This window comes from Microtus pennsylvanicus, chromosome 11 (genome assembly GCF_037038515.1).
Source record: "Microtus pennsylvanicus isolate mMicPen1 chromosome 11, mMicPen1.hap1, whole genome shotgun sequence".
In the NCBI taxonomy this organism is placed as follows: domain Eukaryota; kingdom Metazoa; phylum Chordata; class Mammalia; order Rodentia; family Cricetidae; genus Microtus; species Microtus pennsylvanicus.
This window is the reverse complement of record NC_134589.1, coordinates 10,002,418-10,021,156: the sequence shown is the minus strand read 5'-3', so window position 1 is coordinate 10,021,156 and position 18,739 is coordinate 10,002,418. Positions and strand designations below refer to the sequence as shown.

Here is an 18,739-nt window from a genome sequence, read left to right as displayed (position 1 = left end):
AGGTCCCCGAGCTTTCAAAATTAAGTCTGGAGATTGAATCCATAGGGCGGAGCCTTCCGAGAGGCGGGGCTGGCCGGAGCGGGGCGGAGCCTCCAGCGGGACGCGCAGGCTTCTCGCTAGCCACCTCTGTCTGGGTCCTACGGGCGTCTCTGGCGTCCTGAGGGAAGATGGCGGCGCCCTGGTGGCGTGCCGCGTTGTTGGCGAGCGGGAGATGCCGGGGCTTCAGCACCTCGGGTGAGTGGTGTTGGTTTAGGGAGCTCTTGGGGTCCTGCAGCCCCAGCCCTGGGCTTCAGCCGGGGCCTGGAGCCGGAGTGACACCCCCGTCTCTGCCCGCAGCGCCCCTCCGCCGCCGGACGCCCCCTCTCGGACCTATGCCCAACGAGGACATTGACGTGAGCAACCTGGAGCGGCTGGAGAAGTACCGGAGCTTCGAGCGGTACCGCCGCCGAGCAGAGCAGGAGGCGCGGGCCCCGCACTGGTGGCGGACGTATAGGGAGTATTTCGTGAAGGAGACAGGTGCGGGCGACGGCGCCGAGCTGGGCGGGCAGGAGACCCGGTGACCGGGTAGCAAACTCTTCCCCCGGCCTCGGCCCCTGTGTGCTCCCGGGACGAGGGAGGGAGGACCTGCTTGCACCCCTTAGAGTTCCTTCTAAGTCGTTGACCGAAGTGAAGTCCTTTCCTGACGACTCCGCCCCCGTTTCGTGTTGGAGCACCTCTCTGTGTTCCTGACGTGCTCTGCCACACCTTGTCCTGCCTTCCAGCCTCCCCAGAGTCGCTACCCTGAGCACAGAATCTTGCCTGCCTTGCCCATCATTGGATCCTTGCACCCACACGGTGGGAAACCTGGGAGAAGTGACTTAGGGACCCAACCTTAAAGAATTTGCTCATAGTGTGTATTGCTGTTATTTTTGAGACAGGATCTTGCAGGGTATGATGACCTGGAGTAAACTGTAATCTAGACTGGCCTCAGACTTGCAGCAATCCTCCTGCCTTAAGAGAATTTGTTGTTGTTGTTGTTTTGTTTTGTTTTGATTTGCTTGTTTTTTGGCATTCACCAGTACATGAAGCTAACATACATCCTTTTTAAAAAAAAAAAAAAAAGTGTTAGCCGAGCGGTAGTGGCATTTGCCTTTAGTCCCAGCAGTCAGGAGAGAGAGGCAGGGGGAAATCTCTTGTGAGTTCAAGGCCAGTCTGGTCTACAGACAGCTAGAGTAGTTACACAGAGAAACCCTGTCTTAAAAACCAAACAACAACAACAAAAAGTTTAGGGGGCTGGAGAGATGGCTCAGAAGTTAAGAGCACTGACTGCTCTTCCAAAGGTCCTGAGTTCAGTTCCCAGCAACCACATGGTGGCTCACAACCATCTGTAATGAGATCTGGTGCCCTCTTCTGGCCTACAGGTGTACATGCAGGCAGAACACTGTAGAAATAATAAAACATTAAAAAAAATTTATTATCTGTATGTGCGTGCATAAGTCTGTAGGTGTCCACAGAGGCCACAGAAGGGCATCCGTCCCCTGGAGTTATACTTACAGGCATTGGTGAGCTGCCCGGTATCGCTGCTGGGGTCCAGACCATGGTCCCCAGGATAAAGCACCTAGTTCTCTGAACTGCCCACCATCTCTCTTCGGCTTAACGTGTGTACCAGGTGGTTTTGTGTGTCAACACACAAGCTGGAGTCATCAGAGAGGAAGGAGCCTCAGCTGAGGAGAGCCAGCTGTAAGGCGTTTTCTCGTTTCGTGACCAATGCGGGAGGGCGCAGTCATGGTGGTGGTGCCATCCCTGCCCTGCTGGTCCTGGGTTCTATAAGAAAGTAGACTGAGCAAGCCATGAGGAGCAAGCCAGTAAGCAGTACCCCTCGGTGACATCTGCATCAGCTCCTGCTTCTGGGACCCTGCCCTGTTTGAGCTCCTGTCCTGACTTCCTTCAGTGATGAACAGCAATGCTGAAGTATAAGACAAATAAACCCTTTTGGTCATGGTGTTTCATCACAGCAATAGAAACCCTAAGTAAGACAACATGTATTGTGTGATTTAAAGAGGTGGGGTTTTGTTGTGTTTTGTTTTGCTTTGAGACCGGTTTCTCTGTGCAGCCCTGGCTATCCTGGAACTCGATCAGTAGGCCAGGTTGGCCTCGAACTCACTGAAAGAGGTGGATTTTTTGTTGCTAACTGTTGTTGTTATTCCTTGTAGGGATCAAACTAGAGCCCAGTGCATGTTAGGCAAGTGTTGTACCTCTGAGCGACATCAGCCGGTACAAGCAGTGTCTGTGGTATTTAAGGGCACGAGCCTGATCTGAATAGCCTGATTTAGACTCCAGCTCCTCAGAGGCCTGACATCCTTGATCCTCAGTGGCCTCAAATGTATTGTTGTTGAGAAACAGTAGCCCTGGCTGGGTTGGAATTTGCTGTGTAGACTGGACTTGCCTAGAACTCACAGATATTTCCCTGCCTCTGCCTCCCACTCATGGCTCCTCAAATGTAAACTGAGATAAGGAACAGAGGATGCAGCTACTGTCACTGGAGACGAGGGTTCCGTGCATGTCGTGTCTCAGTACATAGATAAGTGTTGGGTTGAAGGTTTTCTAGGTCCTTGTACCCCAATTGTACCCCACAACCAACAGCACAGGCATTCCCTAAGAGCTGCCCAGCCGTGTGGTCTTGAATGGGTCAAAGTCTGAATTTAAACAAATTTCCAAGTGATGTATGAGTTATCTGCCTGTAAACGTGAGACTCAACCGGCGCACGCCTTTAATCCCAGCATTTGGGAGGCAGAGGCAGTTTGAGGTCAGCCTGGTCTACAGAGTAAGTTCCAGCAGAGCCAGGGAGGGCTGTATAGAGAAACCCTGTCTCAAAAAAAAAAAAAAAAGTATGACATTGTTTTATTTTCTGGTTTTTGTTTGTTTTGTTTTTTGTTGCTGTTTGAGATAGTCTCATTAACCGAGGCTGTCCTCGAACTCACTACGTAACTAACTGCCGTAACTGCGACTCTGAACTTCTGATTATCTTATCTGCACCTCCCAGGTGCTGGTTTCACAGCTGTGAATCACCAGGCCTGGCTGGAGACTAGGGTCTCCCTATGCAGACGAGGCTGGCCTCGACCCAGAGATCTACTTGCCTCTGCCTCCCAAGTGCTGGGATTAAAAGCATTTCCACTAGCTGGGGAGCTGTTTCTTTAAATCTGCCTGAAACTGTTACTAACTCTACTTAAGACTTGGGTGTGTATGCCTGACCACCTTTGAATTTCTATTTTTCGGGGGAGGCGGGGTTCAAGATAGGGTTTCCCTATGTATTCCTGGCTGTCCTGGAACTCAGCTCCATAGTCCAGGTTGACTGCCTCTGCCTCCCAAGTGCTGGTATTAAAGGTGTGCGCCACCACCGCCTGTCTGTCTTGAATCACTATAAAGGTAACTTCAGGTGGGGTGATGGTGGCACATTCCTTTAATCCCAGCACTTGGAAGGCAGAGACAGAGTTCAAGGCCAGACTGGTCTACAGAGCTAGTTACTGGACACCCTGTCTCAAAAACAAAAAAAACTAAGGACAGTGGAGCAAAATACTCCAAGTCAACTTCTGGCTTCCACATGAATCAACACACAGACACACATACTCGAATTAAGAAAAAAAACAAAAAAGCTGGCTCTGCTTATCCCAACATAAGCATATCTATCTTCTCTAGATCCCAAAGACAAAATTGACATTGGACTGCCCCCACCTAGGGTAATTAGGACCCAACAGCTACAAGAGCGAAAACACTTTATACGAGAGCTTCGAGCCAACATGGAAGAAGAACGGGCAGCCCGCCTTCGCACAGGTGAGCCTCCCAGAAGAGGGGTCCCAGGTGCATGCTCCTCCCACTGTATTCAAGCTGCACTGTTCCTCCTCAGCCAGCATCCCACTGGAAGCAGTGCGGGCCGAGTGGGAGAGGACCAGTGGTCCCTACCACAAGAAGCGTCTGGCGGAGTATTATGGCCTCTACCGAGACCTGTTCCACGGTGCCACTTTTGTGCCCTGGGTCCCCCTTCACGTGGCTTATGCTGTGGGAGAAGAGGACCTGATCCCGGTGTATCATGGCAATGAAGTGACTCCAGCAGAGGTAATGCTTGCCGTCCCCTCTCGGCTCTGTGTGTACGTGGGCACACACCGTGCCATCACCCGCCCCCTCGGCTCTGTGTGTACGTGGGTACACAGTGTGCCATCACCCGCCCTCGGCTCTGTGTGTACGTGGGCACACAGTGTGCCATCACCCGCCCCCTCGGCTCTGTGTGTACGTGGGCACACAGTGTGCCATCACCCGCCCCCTCGGCTCTGTGTGTACGTGGGCACACAGTGTGCCATCACCCGCCCTCGGCTCTGTGTGTACGTGGGCACACAGTGTGCCATCACCCGCCCTCGGCTCTGTGTGTACGTGGGCACACAGTGTGCCATCACCCGCCCTCGGCTCTGTGTGTACGTGGGCACACAGTGTGCCATCACCCGCCCCCTCGGCTCTGTGTGTACGTGGGCACACAGTGTGCCATCACCCGTCCCCTCTCGGCTCTGTGTGTACGTGGGCACACAGTGTGCCATCACCCGTCCTCTCGGCTCTGTATACGTGGGCACACAGTGTGCCATCACCCGCCCTCGGCTCTGTGTGTACGTGGGCACACAGTGTGCCATCACCCGCCCTCGGCTCTGTGTGTACGTGGGCACACACACCGTGCCATCACCCGCCCTCGGCTCTGTGTGTACGTGGGCACACAGTGTGCCATCACCCGCCCCCTCTCGGCTCTGTGTGTACGTGGGCACACAGTGTGCCATCACCCGCCCTCGGCTCTGTGTGTACGTGGGCACACAGTGTGCCATCACCCGCCCCCTCGGCTCTGTGTGTACGTGGGCACACAGTGTGCCATCACCCGCCCTCGGCTCTGTGTGTACGTGGGCACACAGTGTGCCATCACCCGCCCCCTCGGCTCTGTGTGTACGTGGGCACACAGTGTGACATCACCCGCCCCCTCGGCTCTGTGTGTACGTGGGCACACAGTGTGCCATCACCCGTCCCCTCTCGGCTCTGTGTGTACGTGGGCACACAGTGTGCCATCACCTGTCCCCTCGGCTCCTTGTGTACGTGGGCACACAGTGTGCCATCACCCGCCCTCGGCTCTGTGTGTACGTGGGCACACAGTGTGCCATCACCCGCCCCCTCTCGGCTCTGTGTGTACGTGGGCACACAGTGTGCCATCACCCGCCCTCGGCTCTGTGTGTACGTGGGCACACAGTGTGCCATCACCCGCCCCCTCGGCTCTGTGTGTACGTGGGCACACAGTGTGCCATCACCCGCCCTCGGCTCTGTGTGTACGTGGGCACACAGTGTGCCATCACCCGCCCCCTCGGCTCTGTGTGTACGTGGGCACACAGTGTGACATCACCCGCCCCCTCGGCTCTGTGTGTACGTGGGCACACAGTGTGCCATCACCCGTCCCCTCTCGGCTCTGTGTGTACGTGGGCACACAGTGTGCCATCACCTGTCCCCTCGGCTCCTTGTGTACGTGGGCACACAGTGTGCCATCACCCGCCCTCGGCTCTGTGTGTACGTGGGCACACAGTGTGCCATCACCCGCCCTCGGCTCTGTGTGTACGTGGGCACACAGTGTGCCATCACCCGCCCTCGGCTCTGTGTGTACGTGGGCACACAGTGTGCCATCACCCGCCCCCTCTCGGCTCTGTGTGTACGTGGGCACACAGTGTGCCATCACCTGTCCCCTCTCGGCTCTGTGTGTACGTGGGCACACAGTGTGCCATCACCCGCCCTCGGCTCTGTGTGTACGTGGGCACACAGTGTGCCATCACCCGTCCCCTCTCGGCTCTGTGTGTACGTGGGCACACAGTGTGCCATCACCCGCCCTCGGCTCTGTGTGTACGTGGGCACACAGTGTGCCATCACCCGCCCCCTCGGCTCTGTGTGTACGTGGGCACACAGTGTGCCATCACCCGCCCCTCTCGGCTCTGTGTGTACGTGGGCACACAGTGTGCCATCACCCGTCCTCTCGGCTCTGTATACGTGGGCACACAGTGTGCCATCACCCGTCCTCTCGGCTCTGTATACGTGGGCACACAGTGTGCCATCACCCGCCCTCGGCTCTGTGTGTACGTGGGCACACAGTGTGCCATCACCCGCCCCCTCGGCTCTGTGTGTACGTGGGCACACAGTGTGCCATCACCCGCCCCTCGGCTCTGTGTGTACGTGGGCACACAGTGTGCCATCACCCGCCCCCTCGGCTCTGTATACGTGGGCACACAGTGTGCCATCACCCGTCCTCTCGGCTCTGTATACGTGGGCACACAGTGTGCCATCACCCGCCCTCGGCTCTGTGTGTACGTGGGCACACAGTGTGCCATCACCCGCCCCTCGGCTCTGTGTGTACGTGGGCACACAGTGTGCCATCACCTGTCCCCTCTCGGCTCTGTGTATACGTGGGCACACAGTGTGCCATCACCTGCCCCCTCTCGGCTCTGTATACGTGGCACCCACATCGTGACATCACTCTGTCTAGGCTTAACATTTAGTTATTCTGCCTTTGATTTCCTGGAAATCTACATCATGAAAGTCACAGAAATAAGACAAAGAGAAGTATCATGTGTTCCTGTTCTCAGAGCCGCCACTGTCTTTGGAGTGGCCTCCATGTCTGTCACATGGTCCTTAAGTTCAGGTCTCAGGACGAGCGGCAGGCGGTCTATAAACCCCTCTTTCCCTATCTCAGGACAAGCGGCAGACAGTCTATAAACTCCTCTTTCCCTATCGGGGTCTGAGGAGCTGTCAGGTCCTGGTTTGAGTCAGCGTAGGCAATTCCTTCTCCAGGCCTTGCAAGCTCCAGCCCTCTACAGAGAAAACAGTTTTCACCTGGTGAGGGTGAGCACTCCCTTAATCTCTCCCTGCTAGGCTTCCCAGGCCCCAGAGGTGACCTACGAGGCAGACAAGGATTCCTTGTGGACACTACTACTTATCAATTTGGGTAGGTGTCAGAGACCACCTGGCCTCCAGCCTCCCTTCCCTGAGCAAAGAACCCGGGGATCTGGGCAGGGGGCACCCTCCAGGCCTGGCTCCTTTAAAAGGACGGTCTCTGTGTTTCCGTGCAGATGGGCACCTGCTGGAGCCAGATGCCGAGTATGTTCACTGGCTGCTGTGAGTATCTGGGTGGGAAGCCAGCCCGGGGATCCCAGGAGGCCCCGGGATTCAAGTATGTACTTGAGCACAAATACAGGAGAAAACGGCAGAAGCCAGGTGTGGTGACACCTGCTTTTAATCCCAGCACCTGGAGGCGTAGGCAAACAGATCTTTCTGAGTTTGATGTTATATAGTGAGACACTGTCTCAGAAAAAGAAAAGAGAAAGTGCGGTAGGCCCTGGCCAATCCTCACAAGCGTCTTCATTGCTCTGACTGGGCAAGGGGTGCAATGGCTACCACAGCAGCAGGCTGGAAACTGCCTGACATGACCCTGGGGCATGGGGAGAAAAGCAGCCCCAAAACGGTGCGGCTCCCTAACCTAAATGATGGGCAGCCGCCCGGTTCCCATCCCCGAGTCAGCCTGCTGCTTCATGCTGGCACTGCCGTGGTGGTCTCAGTTTTATTTTGTTTTTTTGCAGAAGACTTTTTTTTTTTTAAGAATTATTAATTTTATTATCTCCTGTACGAGTGTTTTGTTTATTTGTTCTGGGTTTTCAAGATAGGATTTCTCTTTGTAGCAGCCCAGGTTGTCCTGGAACCCACCGTGTAGACCAGGTTGGCCTCGAACTCACAGAGATCCGCCTGCCTCTGCCTCCCAAGTGCTGGATTACAGGCGTGCGTCGCCACATCTAGCTGTGTGTTTTTATATGTGCACCACTTGCAAGTCTAATGCCTATGGCTTTGGATTCCTGCGAGTTCCAGATGGTTGTGAGCCTCCATGTGAGTGCTGGGGATGGAACCCATGCTCTCCAGCAGAGCAGTCAATGCTCTTAACCCCTGAGCCGTCTCTCCAGCCAATCTCTGGCCTCTGAACCAAGCCTGCTCCCTTCCCAGTGGGTGCCTGAGGTCCTGGAGGTCAGCACGCTACAGGCTGTTCAGGGTCTGGCCCCGGGGGTGACTGCCTCTAGGGTGCAGTGCTAGGGATTCTCCTGCCGCCTCACAGGCCTGGCAGCTAATGGGTACTTTCCTCCTACCAGGACCAACATCCCAAGCAACAGGGTAGCTGAAGGACAGGAGACATGTCCCTACCTCCCCCCCTTCCCTGCTCGAGGCTCTGGCTTCCACCGCTTTGCCTTCTTGCTCTTCAAGCAGGACAAGCCAATCAACTTCTCTGAGGACACCCGTCCCTCTCCCTGGTAATCTATACCCCTCACCCCTCCCTGCACCCTGCACCCTGCAGCCTGGGCCAGCTCTCTGGGATTGTGGCTCCTGCTTCTTCCTCCTCCTGGGAGGAAGTCCAGCATGCTGGGTGGACCCCAGGGGCTTTCCAGGATTGCCTGTAGTGTTCCCTCCCGCTCTCAGATACCGTCCATCTTGCCCTAGCTTCCAGCTGGCCCAGCGGACCTTCCGCACTTTTGATTTCTACAAGAAACACCAGGATGCCATGACCCCAGCTGGTCTGGCTTTCTTCCAGTGCCGCTGGGATGACTCAGTCACCCACACCTTCCATCAGCTTTTAGGTAAGGGCATTCATTTTAGGGTTGGTGGTCTGGCAGGCCTGGGGCAGACACCTCTCCTGCCTTGCCTTTGCAAGCCAAGGTGGGCAGTTCCGGCAGTCGTCCACCCCGGTCCCTTTCCTTTTCTGCAGGCATGCGGGAACCTGTGTTTGAATTTGTGCGGCCGCCCCCTTACCACCCCAAACAGAAGCGCTTCCCTCACCAGCAGCCCCTACGCTATCTGGACCGATACAGGGACAGTCACGAGCCCACCTATGGGATCTACTGAGAGGCTGAACCCACCTCACCTCTGAGTGAGCCTGCACAGCTGGAAGAAGGTCACACCTCAGAATAGCCAAGCCTTTGGAGCCCTGTCTGCGACACTCCCTTGCAGGGCATGTCCCATCAGGCCCCGGGGCCTGCTGGAAGGTGTTTCGATTGTGTGTGAATAAAATAATTTTTCCTCATGACCATACATACACTCATTTTTTTTTTTTTTTTTTTTGGTTTTTCGAGACAGGGTTTCTCTGTGGCTTTGGAGCCTGTCCTGGAACTAGCTCTTTAGACCAGGCTGGTCTCGAACTCACAGAGATCCGCCTGCCTCTGCCTCCCGAGTGCTGGGATTAAAGGCGTGCGCCACCATCGCCAGGCTCCATACATACACTCTTGTGGGCACCAAATCCCCTCTAGTGAAGCCTAAGTGTTCCATGGGTGGGAAGAGGGCGCCCTGCAGTTGGGCGCTGGAGATCTGCATGGGAAGTGAAGCTGCCTGTCCTCTAAGGTTTGTGGGAGACAGCCCCAGGTATCAGGACCTCTTCACACAGGCACTCCTGCCCCTGGGCTGGGGCCCTCCCTGTCAGACCTAGCAACAGCTCCAGCCAAGGCCTCGAACCCCCAGCGTGGCTAGATGTCCCTCTGGCTCTAAAGGAGAAGGCCTAGCGTCAAGTCAGTTCTGCCGACTTGGTCAGAAAGATGAGATCGCTGATTGACGTTGCCCAGGGAGGTCCTGGACCCTGCCCGCTCTGCTCAGCTGTAGAGGAAATGCTAGTCACCCTGTGAAATGGGGTGCAAAAACAGCTGAGACACCAGGAACTCACCCAGCCAAAGATTGGGTTGCTGGAGGAGCCTCTGAGGAGGCATAGGTGTTTGCTCAGGTGGCTTGGGAAAGACTTCTGAGGCCACTAGGGGCTGCAGTAGTGAGCCCTCATCAAATAGTCTCAATCGGGCGGGGTGGTGCATGCTACAGAGTTCCAGGGCAGCCAGGGCTGCACAGAAAGCCTACCTTGAGCCCCACCCCCCCTAAAAAAGAATACGGGGTCTCTGAAAAAAGTGAACAGGAATTTCCATATCATTATTCTAAAAGAACCAAAATTACACATTTCCCAGAGAAGGGAGATGTCCCAGTGCCTAAAGTCCTGCTCCAGCAAAAAACGAAACAAAAATATGGTCCAGGGTCAGGAGCATTTACCAAGTGTTACCGGGCTCCTTATGGACGACCCTCACTCACAGCTTAGTTTACTGGCCAGGAAAACGCCCCCAGAGATGGTATCTCAGTCCTGGGCCTAGTGGGGTCCCTTGAAAATAAGACCGGATCCTCAGGAGGAGCTAGAGGAGAAACATGGTGCCAGGGTGGGACACGTGGGAGCCGCACCCCAGCTCCCAGTGCGTCAGAAGGCGGGCAAGGGTAACTTGGATCCCTGCCAAGGAACGTTCTAGGCCTCCGGAGGGCAGTTCCCGTGATGTCTGGCGCACTGTCGTGTCTTCCTGGGCTGTCCTTCGCTCTCCCGCGGCTGTCTCAGCCCTTTTAAGAGGTCTGCGCCCTTTGGCCCGCTTCCGCCATGGCGGCTCTGCAGCTGGAGGAGGACCAGGTGACTTGCTCCATCTGCCTGTGTCGCTACTGGAACCCGGTGACGCTGCCTTGTGGGCACAGCTTCTGCGGGACCTGCATCCAGGACTCCTGGCGCAGCAGCGAGAAGTTATGCCCCGTGTGTCGCCAGCCCTTCCCGGAGGGCACCAAGCTGTGCCGCAACGTGACGCTGAGCAACTTGGTAAAGGCGCTGCCTCCCGTGCTGCCGGCGCCGGCCACCGCCATTCCGCGCCAGGAGACCGGCGCCGGCCACAGTGCACGCTGCCCGCGCCACGGGAGGTCGCTCGAGTTCTTCTGTCGCACCGAGGGCCTCTGCGTGTGCAGCGCTTGCACAGTGCACGAGTGCCGTCACCACGAGCGGGCGCTGCTGGACGTGGAGCGCCGCATGCTCGAGGTGCGGGATGGGGCCTTTCGGAAGGCGGGATTATCCGTGGCCAGAGACTGGGGCTGCAGCAGGAGGCTGCCGGTTCCCAGAGGAAACCAGAGGGCCTGTGCACCTGAATGTGACACCCAGCCCTCCAGAGTGTTAGGCCAGGGCTGGCAGCCCCATTTGCAACTTTGGTCAGCATTCAGTAAGTGTACAAACACTTTGCACAGTATGGAAGGGGGGCCGTGTATAGCAAATCAATCATTGGGCTTTCTGTCCCTCAGAGACTTAGGATTTACTCCAGGGTCAGATAGTGTCCCAGCAAAACCTGAATCTTTCCTTCTATAGAGACAGCAGGGGCACCCTGCTTAAGAGAAGAAGAGAGAGCTGGGCAGTGGTGGCGCACGCCTTTAATCTCAGCACTTGGGAGGCAGAGGCAGGTGGGTCTCTGTGAGTTCGAAGGCAGCCTGGTCAACAAGAGCTAGTTCCAAGACAGGCTCCAACCCTCTCTAAAAAAATTAAATTTAACATAAAAAGGGGGGGCAATCAGGGAAGAGGAAGTGCCAGCCAGAAAAAAAAAAAAAAGAGGATATGGGGATGGGCACCGGGAAGAGGCTAGCCCAAGATCTGAGGTGATAGGCAGGAGGCAGGTCCCTGATGATCGCCAAGTCATGGGGGACCAGACCGTGATGGGCAGGGTAGTAATAGTGGGGAGCTTCCTCTAGGGATATAGCAAGCTTGAGACAAGGCAACAATGCCATCAGATTTGGGGGGCATAAGAGGTGAGATCTGAGGGAGGGCACAGATGCAGTGGGACACTGTGTGGGCGGGGCAGGTGACGGCATCACCTGAGAGCTGGGAGGAGAGTCAGGCAGTAAGGAGAAAGTTGGAAGTCAGAGTTGGAAGGAGTAGAGACCTGCTGGGCAAGGGACAGCCTGCCTGCAGCTATACCTGAGACTACAGAGGCAGTGGCCAGGGCGCAGTGGGTTGCAGGAGGGAGAACGCTGTCTCTAGGTGCTCTGTGCTGCTGAGAGGTTTGGATAGAGGGCTGGTGATGAAACCGGCCCTATGGTGGTGGCCTGTACCCTTGCCCACGGCCATTTCAGCCGGGAGAGCTGGGGATGGGACAGAGAAGGAGGAGAGTGGTGTGTTCTGTAGCGTTCTGTAGCGTCGCAGGAGGGTGGCGTAAGGACGGCAAGGAGAGGGGTGACTGAGAAGCCTGGCAGACAGGGAAGGAGGGGCGGGTGGCTGGTGAAGGACAGTGAGCAAATGGGCGAGTGCTTGGGAAGCCATTCTGATGCTGGTGACGGGGCCAGGGGGAGGTCAAAGGAGTGCATGGCTTTGGAAAGAAAAAAAGGGACTTTCAGCGGGTTGGGGGGTGGGGGTGAACTCTGGAGCTGCCGAAGCCTGTGACAGCAAGGATGAGACTCAGCTGCTCGTGACGAGTGTAAGCAACCAAGCTGGGCCCAAAAGTCTGCATCGAGGTTAGAGCCCACAGCAAGGAGGATGCTTCGGTCAGGTGATTTGTGCTCCTAGGACCGGAATTGTGCTTGAGACGAGAGAGGACGCGAGGTATAGGAAGCTCAGGGGCCAACTAGCCCGGCATACGCAGTGGCAAGAGATCCTGTCTCAAGATAGAAGGCAAGGACTGAGACACCAGGGTGCTCTCCGACCTTCACATGTGCGCCTTCGGCGTTCGAGCATTTGTCTATGCTTACACCAATTTCACATAAAAGTCTTTTTTATTTATTTATTTATTATGTATACAATATTCTGTCTGTGTGTATGTCTGCAGGTCAGAAGAGGGCACCAGACCTAATTACTGATGGTTGTGAGCCACCATGTGGTTGCCAGGAATTGAACTCAGGACCTTTGGAAGAGCAGGCAATGCCCTTAACCACTGAGCCATCTCTCCAGCCCCATAAAAGTCTTTATTTGTAAGATTTTGTAAAAATAGAAATAAATTAGATGGAGCTGGGTGGTGGTGGCGCATGCCTTTAACCCCTGCACTCGGGAGGCAGTGGCAGGCTCTGTGAGTTGGAGGCCAGCCTGGTCTACAGAAAGAGTTCCAGGACAGGCTCCAAAGCTACAGAGAAACCCTGTCTTGAAAACACAGACACACTCACACAATTACCTGGCATGGTGGTGGTGCAAGCTTTTCATTCCAACATGCTAGAGGCAGAAGTAGGCAGATCTCTGCGAGTCCAAGATCAACTTGGTCTACACAGCAAGTTCCAGGCCAGTCGGGGCTACACAGTGAGGCCCTGTCCCAAAGCAGTAATGAGAAGGTATGGAAGGAGCGAAAACAGAGAATGAGACCAACTCCTGGCCAGGCATGAGCCCCAGCCCGGTATTCCCAGCTCCTGGGACAGCACATTTCAGGCCCCAAGGACAACGGAACTCAACCAAATAATTGGGGCCCTGTCTTCCTTTTTTGGGCTCTTATACACTGAACCGATCACCGCCGAGACAACTCCCATCGTCTCCTTTCCGGCTCCAGACTCTGTTGACCAGAGTTACTGTTCTCATTCCTTGCCCGGGATGAGGGGTGGAATTACGAACCAGAAAAGGTGGCCTGAGAGCTCTGTTCAGGTCGTTCAACCTGCAAGAAACAGGAGTGGGACCGAAAGTCGGGTCTTCGACTCAAGACATCCACATCGGTCACAAACCATCCTGCGCCTTGCAGGCAGGGTCCCTGTGCAGGCCTCCCTGGGACTCTGACCATGTATGGCATGGCAGAGAGCCTAATATCCATGTGGATAGTGGTGGTGGCCTGACCTAGCCCTCTTTTAATGCTTGCCTTCTGATTGGGTGCCACAGGACCAGCTGAATGCTAGAGTGGAGGTTACCCGGCAACAGGTCGCCGAGGCAGAGAGCCAGCTTCAGGAGCTGCAGCGGCAAAGGAACCAGATCGAGGTATTTGGCCAAGTCCTCGTGCTGGGCCCTGCCATGGTCCCAGGGGCAGGGAATGGGAAGCTGACTAGAAGCCAAGCCCCAATGGGGAGGAGGTTCCAAGGGCCCTGACTGACTCCCCCTGTCCATCCCACCCTTCAGGCCAGTGGGTGACTGAGGACCTGGCCTGCATTGCCATAATGCCGAGACTGGCCACCCTGAGGTTCCTCCTGTGCCCACACAGAGTTCAGCCTGCACCGTGGCCTTGCTGGTCTCCAGCAGATTCAGCAGCCTGTTACAGGCATTGAAGATGCAGCGGGACTTGACACTGAGGAACATAGAGACAGCCAAGGAGCAGGCGTTGGGCCAGGCTCTGAACGAGATGCAGCGGCTAACTGGCCACCTGGAGGCCCTGTCTCAGTACGAACACAGTGTGCAGGATCTCCTGGGGCAAGCAGATGATTGTGTCTTCTTCCAGGTACCAAATCTCGGGACAGGGGGCTAGGGCCTTGTTTCTGCACCTTGCATCCCACTCGCTGACACTGTCTCTGGGATTCAGGAGTTGCAGCAGCTCTCTGAGCCTGGAGAGTCCCCTGGGCCACTGACGGCTCCGCAGTGGGATGAAGTGAAGCAGCTGAACAACGTGAACGAATTGCTTAGCCCGCTGTGTGGGCTCCTCCTTGAAGAGAAGCCCCCCAGGGTGGCTGCCAGCGCTGCCCACGCTGGTCCTGTGGGTAAGGCTGGCTTCTCCTTGACACCTAGATCCTACCCTCACCCCCCAGTGGGTAGACGGGGAGGGGGAGTCAGGGATCGTTCCTACCCACTCCCCTAATTCTACTTTGTTCTTTAGAGGCCTTGGGTCCCCCGCCACCAGTCCCCAGCACAGTGTGCCCGTTGAGGAAGAAACTCTGGCAGAGTAAGGAGACCCAATGCCTGTGTCGTGTCCACTCGCGTGTGTACACCTTTGCGTGCATGCGAGAGTATGTGTACGTGTGCATATGCCTGTGAGTGTATGGGGTGACGGGTCTGCTCTGACTGTCCGGTCCATGGTCCTTCCTGGGTCAGGCTGCACCTCTGCATGCCTGCTGCGGGTTATAAGCCCTTCTCCTCATCCACCCAGCCAGTAGAGCATCACGGGGACCTGGGGTCCATCACATTTCTTCCACTTAACACAATGTGAACTTAACTCTGAGCCTCAGTTTCCCCTCTTGTGAGAGGGGGCATGTGGAAGATTCCAGCTCAGAGGCAGCAGTGAGCCGTTCCCCGGTGCTCTGCCCACAGCACGGTAGACATTTGAACTCTCTGTAAATGAGGCCACAGTAACTCCCTATGCTCCACTCGGGGGAAATGACACTGTCGCCACTATGTTCATCTCTTCCCAACAGATTATCGCAATCTGACCTTTGACCCGGACACTGCCAACCAGTACCTGTGCTTGTCCCACAAGGACCGGCAGGTGACACACCATTACCAGGCCCAGGGCCCAGCCAGATCAGGCAGCTTCGAGCTCTGGCAGGTACAGTGTACCCAGAGTTTCCAGACTGGACAGCACTACTGGGAGGTGCACACCTCCGACCACTCTGTGACGCTGGGCGTCGCCTACCCCAAACTACCGCGCAGAAAGGAGGGGACCCACACGGACAACATCGGCCGTGGCCCTTACTCCTGGGGTCTCTGCCTCCTGGAGGACAGTATCCAGGCCCGGCACAACGGCAAGGTCCAGCGCCTGCACGGGGTGCCTGGGCATCTCCTGGGCGTGGATTTGAACTTGACCTCCGGCTACCTCAAGTTCTACAGCCTCGAACCACAGACACAGCTGCTTCATACCTTCTATGCGCTTTTCAGCCAGCCACTCTTCCCTGTCTTCTGGCTCCTTGAGGGGAGGACCCTGACTCTTCGCCATCAGCCAGAAGCCAAGCTCTCTCCAGAGCCCCAGGAAGAGGCCTCAGCCCTCAACTGAGGGAGGCACAGACAGGTGCCGCCATGCCTGTGTGCCCAGGAGTGGCTCAGCCTCTGACTTGGAGACTGCAGATCACCATTCTAAAAGGAATAGCTGGTGGCCACTTTTGACTCAGAGGAGAGAGATGGGAGGGGAACCCCTAAATAAAAGTTTACTTTTTACTCTCTTTGAAGGGGCCAGGAGCCGGAAAAAAATTAAATAGGAAGCCCCAGCCCCAAGCAAAAGCCAAGCTCTTGGCATTTAGACATCTGTCTCAGTCATTGTTCTATTGCTGTGAAGAGACACCATGATCAAGGCAAGTTTGATTAATGAAAGCATGTAACTGGGGGCTTGCTTACAGTTTTAAAAGACAACTCCATGATCATCATGGCAGGAAGCAGACAGGCTTGGTGCTAGAGCCGTAGCTGGGAGTTTTACAGCCTGATCCACAGGTACCTGGCAGAGAGAGAGAGAGAGACTGAGCCTGTCGTGGGCTTTTGAAGCCTCAAAGCCCACCCCCAGTGACACACTTCCTCTAACAAGGCCACACCTCCTAGTCCTTCCCAAACGGTTCCACCAGCTTGAGACTAAGTGCAGGTTGTGGCGAGTAGTTGTGGTGATGGGCTTCCGTGCTGTGGATGTGAGCAGCTTGCTCGGCCCAGCTCTTCTAGAACATGCTTCCATGAGGGCCCTTGGATTTTTTTTGCTCACATTTCTGGAAGTAGAATTTTCCGTGTATGTGTACTGGGGCTAGAACCTGGAGTGTGTTGAATGCTGGACAAGAACTCCTCCCTTGGCTGGGTGGTGATGGTGCACACCTTTAATCCCAGCACTCATGATGCTGAGGCCGGTGGATTTCTGTAAGTGGCCAGCCTGGTCTACAGAACAGCCTGGTTCCAGGACATTCGGGGCTACACACAGAAACCCTGACTCAAAGAACAAACAACAACAACAAAAGGATCCCTCCCTGTCTCACTGACAGCATCCCCAGCCTGGTACAATTTCTTAACCTGAGATGCCCCGTGTTCGGATCTTGGTGGTGTTTACAAGGGTGCCCACTCTCGTAACTTCTTCTTTTCTCTTGTAATCTCTTAGGCATTTATCTGTTTTATATGGATGGGTAAACTTTGTACAATAAAAAATTTTAAGCCGGGCGGTGGTGGCGCACGCCTTTAATCCCAGCACTCGGGAGGCAGAGGCAGGCAGATCTCTGTGAGTTCGAGACCAGCCTGGTCTACAAGAGCTAGTTCCAGGACAGGCTCCAAAACCACAGAGAAACCCTGTCTCGAAAAAACCAAAAAAAAAAAAAAGAAAAAAAAGAAAAAAAAAAAAAAATTTTAGAAATTCTTTTTGTTGGGAATCTTCAGCTTGGGCCCCATTCCAAATCCCACCCAGATGTTTGGCTGGGAACTTGGACTCACTCCTCCTGTTCCAAACCCTGCCCTCTCCGAAAGCCCACCATCAGCGGCTCCTCGCAAAAACCAGAAAAGCAAAGCAGCCAAGCCTCTAGAGAAGTCTTACCTCTACCAAGGCAGGGTGACCACAGACTAAACAGACTAAACCTCTCTCTCCCATTTTACATTCCCTCTAGTGCTGGGATTGAAGGTGTATGACTCCCTAGGACTGGGAGTAAAGGTGTGAGCCATCACCACCTGGATTTGTTTCAGCATTGATCTTGTGTATTCCCGGGTGGCCTTGAATTCACAGAGATCCATCTGCCTCTGTCTCCCAACTCCTGGGATTAAAGGTCTGTTGTAGTAATATGAAGTGGCGGGGCTGCGTCCCCAACACCCCAGCCGCCTGCTCGGCTAGCTTTTGCCCCGAAATAACAACACACAAACTGTATTCATTTAAACACTGCTTTGCTCATTTCTACCTAGCCTCTTCTAGGCTAACTCTCGCACCTGGACTAGCCCATTTCTTATCATCTGTATAGCACCGGTCTTACCGGGAAGATTCTAGCCTAAGTCCATCCTGGGTCGGAGCTTCATAGCGTGTGTCTGCCCAGGAGCCGGGAGCATGGCGTCTCTCTGAGGCGTCTGCTCCGGAGAGGAGAGCTGTCGAGTCTGACCTCACTTCCTCTTCCTCCCAGCGTTTTGTTCTGTTTACTCCTCCCACCTATCTTCTAACCAATGAAATGGGCCAAGGCAGTTCCTTTATTAGCCAATGACCTTCCTCCATCAGTCTGTGACACCACTGCCTGACTTATAGTGGTATAACTCTGTCCTTCTTATCTTTAGTCAAGCTTTATTTATTAAAACACAAATAAAATGTCACTATAAAGCATTTTTCTCTAAAAATCTTTATGTATGTGTGTATTTTGCCATCATGTATTGTGAGCAATGCCTGAGGAGGCCAGAAGAGGGCGACAGATCTCCTGGAACTGGAGTTACAAACCTTTGAGAGCCTCCATGTGGGTCCTCATGCTGGGTCTTCTGCAAGAGCAGCAAATGCTCCTAACCATTGAGCCATCTCTCCAGGTCAGAGGCAGCCTTGCTATGTGTTGCAGCAGGCCACTTGTTGGTTCCCAACTGCTCAGCTCCAAAATAAACACACAGAAACTGTATTATTTAAAGCACTGCTTGGCCCATTAGCCCTAGCTTCTTATTGGCTAACACTTATATCTTAATTTAACTCATTTCTAGTAATCTGTGTATCACCACGTGGCTGTGGTTTACTGGGTAAAGTTCTAGCGTCTGTCTCAGGCTACATGATTTCTCTCTGCCTCTGCCTTCTTTCACCCAGCATTGAGTTTAGTTTTCTCTGCCTACCTCTATTCCCTGCACAGGCCCAAGACAGTTCCTTTATTAACCAATGGTATTTACAGCATACAGAGGGGAATCCCACATCAGCTATGTAACCTAGCTGACTGGAACTCCCTATGAGGCCCAGTGTAGCTTCAAGCTCACTGCAGTCCAGGGCATCCTCCTGCCTCTACCTCCTCAGTATTGCAATCACAGACATGTCTCATCCACCCAGCATGGCTAGACTGCTTATGGCCTGTGGTTTTGTTTCTGTTTGACTATTTAGTGGGGCAA

At 54.7% G+C, this 18,739-nt stretch overlaps 2 protein-coding genes across 2 annotated transcripts; both read left to right on the top strand.

The window, feature by feature from the left end:
* Positions 1 to 81: 81 nt before the first annotated feature.
* On the top strand, positions 82 to 9,111 carry Mrpl38 (mitochondrial ribosomal protein L38). The gene is made up of 9 exons (XM_075990124.1): positions 82 to 234; positions 337 to 516; positions 3,676 to 3,810; positions 3,884 to 4,092; positions 6,916 to 6,988; positions 7,113 to 7,158; positions 8,178 to 8,336; positions 8,524 to 8,660; positions 8,789 to 9,111. The coding sequence occupies exons 1-9, from the start codon at positions 168 to 170 to the stop codon at positions 8,923 to 8,925; spliced, it is 1,143 nt and encodes a 380-aa protein (XP_075846239.1). The 5' UTR covers positions 82 to 167; the 3' UTR covers positions 8,926 to 9,111.
* Positions 9,112 to 10,293: 1,182 nt separating this feature from the next.
* On the top strand, positions 10,294 to 16,848 carry Trim65 (tripartite motif containing 65). Its single transcript, XM_075990123.1, has 6 exons — positions 10,294 to 10,897; positions 13,691 to 13,786; positions 14,007 to 14,240; positions 14,322 to 14,496; positions 14,613 to 14,678; positions 15,148 to 16,848. Exons 1-6 carry the CDS (start codon positions 10,475 to 10,477, stop codon positions 15,720 to 15,722), a joined length of 1,569 nt encoding a protein of 522 aa, XP_075846238.1. The 5' UTR covers positions 10,294 to 10,474; the 3' UTR covers positions 15,723 to 16,848.
* Positions 16,849 to 18,739: the final 1,891 nt, after the last annotated feature.

Bases quoted from the DNA above. Each gene is read 5' to 3' on its own strand.
- Trim65 (XM_075990123.1), top strand. From the start codon at position 10,475: ATGGCGGCTCTGCAGCTGGAGGAGGACCAGGTGACTTGCTCCATCTGC. The intron at 10,898-13,690 runs GTGCGGGATGGG...TGGGTGCCACAG, and splicing joins TGGAGCGCCGCATGCTCGAG to GACCAGCTGAATGCTAGAGT. The intron at 14,241-14,321 runs GTACCAAATCTC...TCTGGGATTCAG, and splicing joins ATGATTGTGTCTTCTTCCAG to GAGTTGCAGCAGCTCTCTGA.
- Mrpl38 (XM_075990124.1), top strand. From the start codon at position 168: ATGGCGGCGCCCTGGTGGCGTGCCGCGTTGTTGGCGAGCGGGAGATGC. The intron at 235-336 runs GTGAGTGGTGTT...CTCTGCCCGCAG, and splicing joins CCGGGGCTTCAGCACCTCGG to CGCCCCTCCGCCGCCGGACG. The intron at 8,337-8,523 runs GTAATCTATACC...ATCTTGCCCTAG, and splicing joins GACACCCGTCCCTCTCCCTG to CTTCCAGCTGGCCCAGCGGA.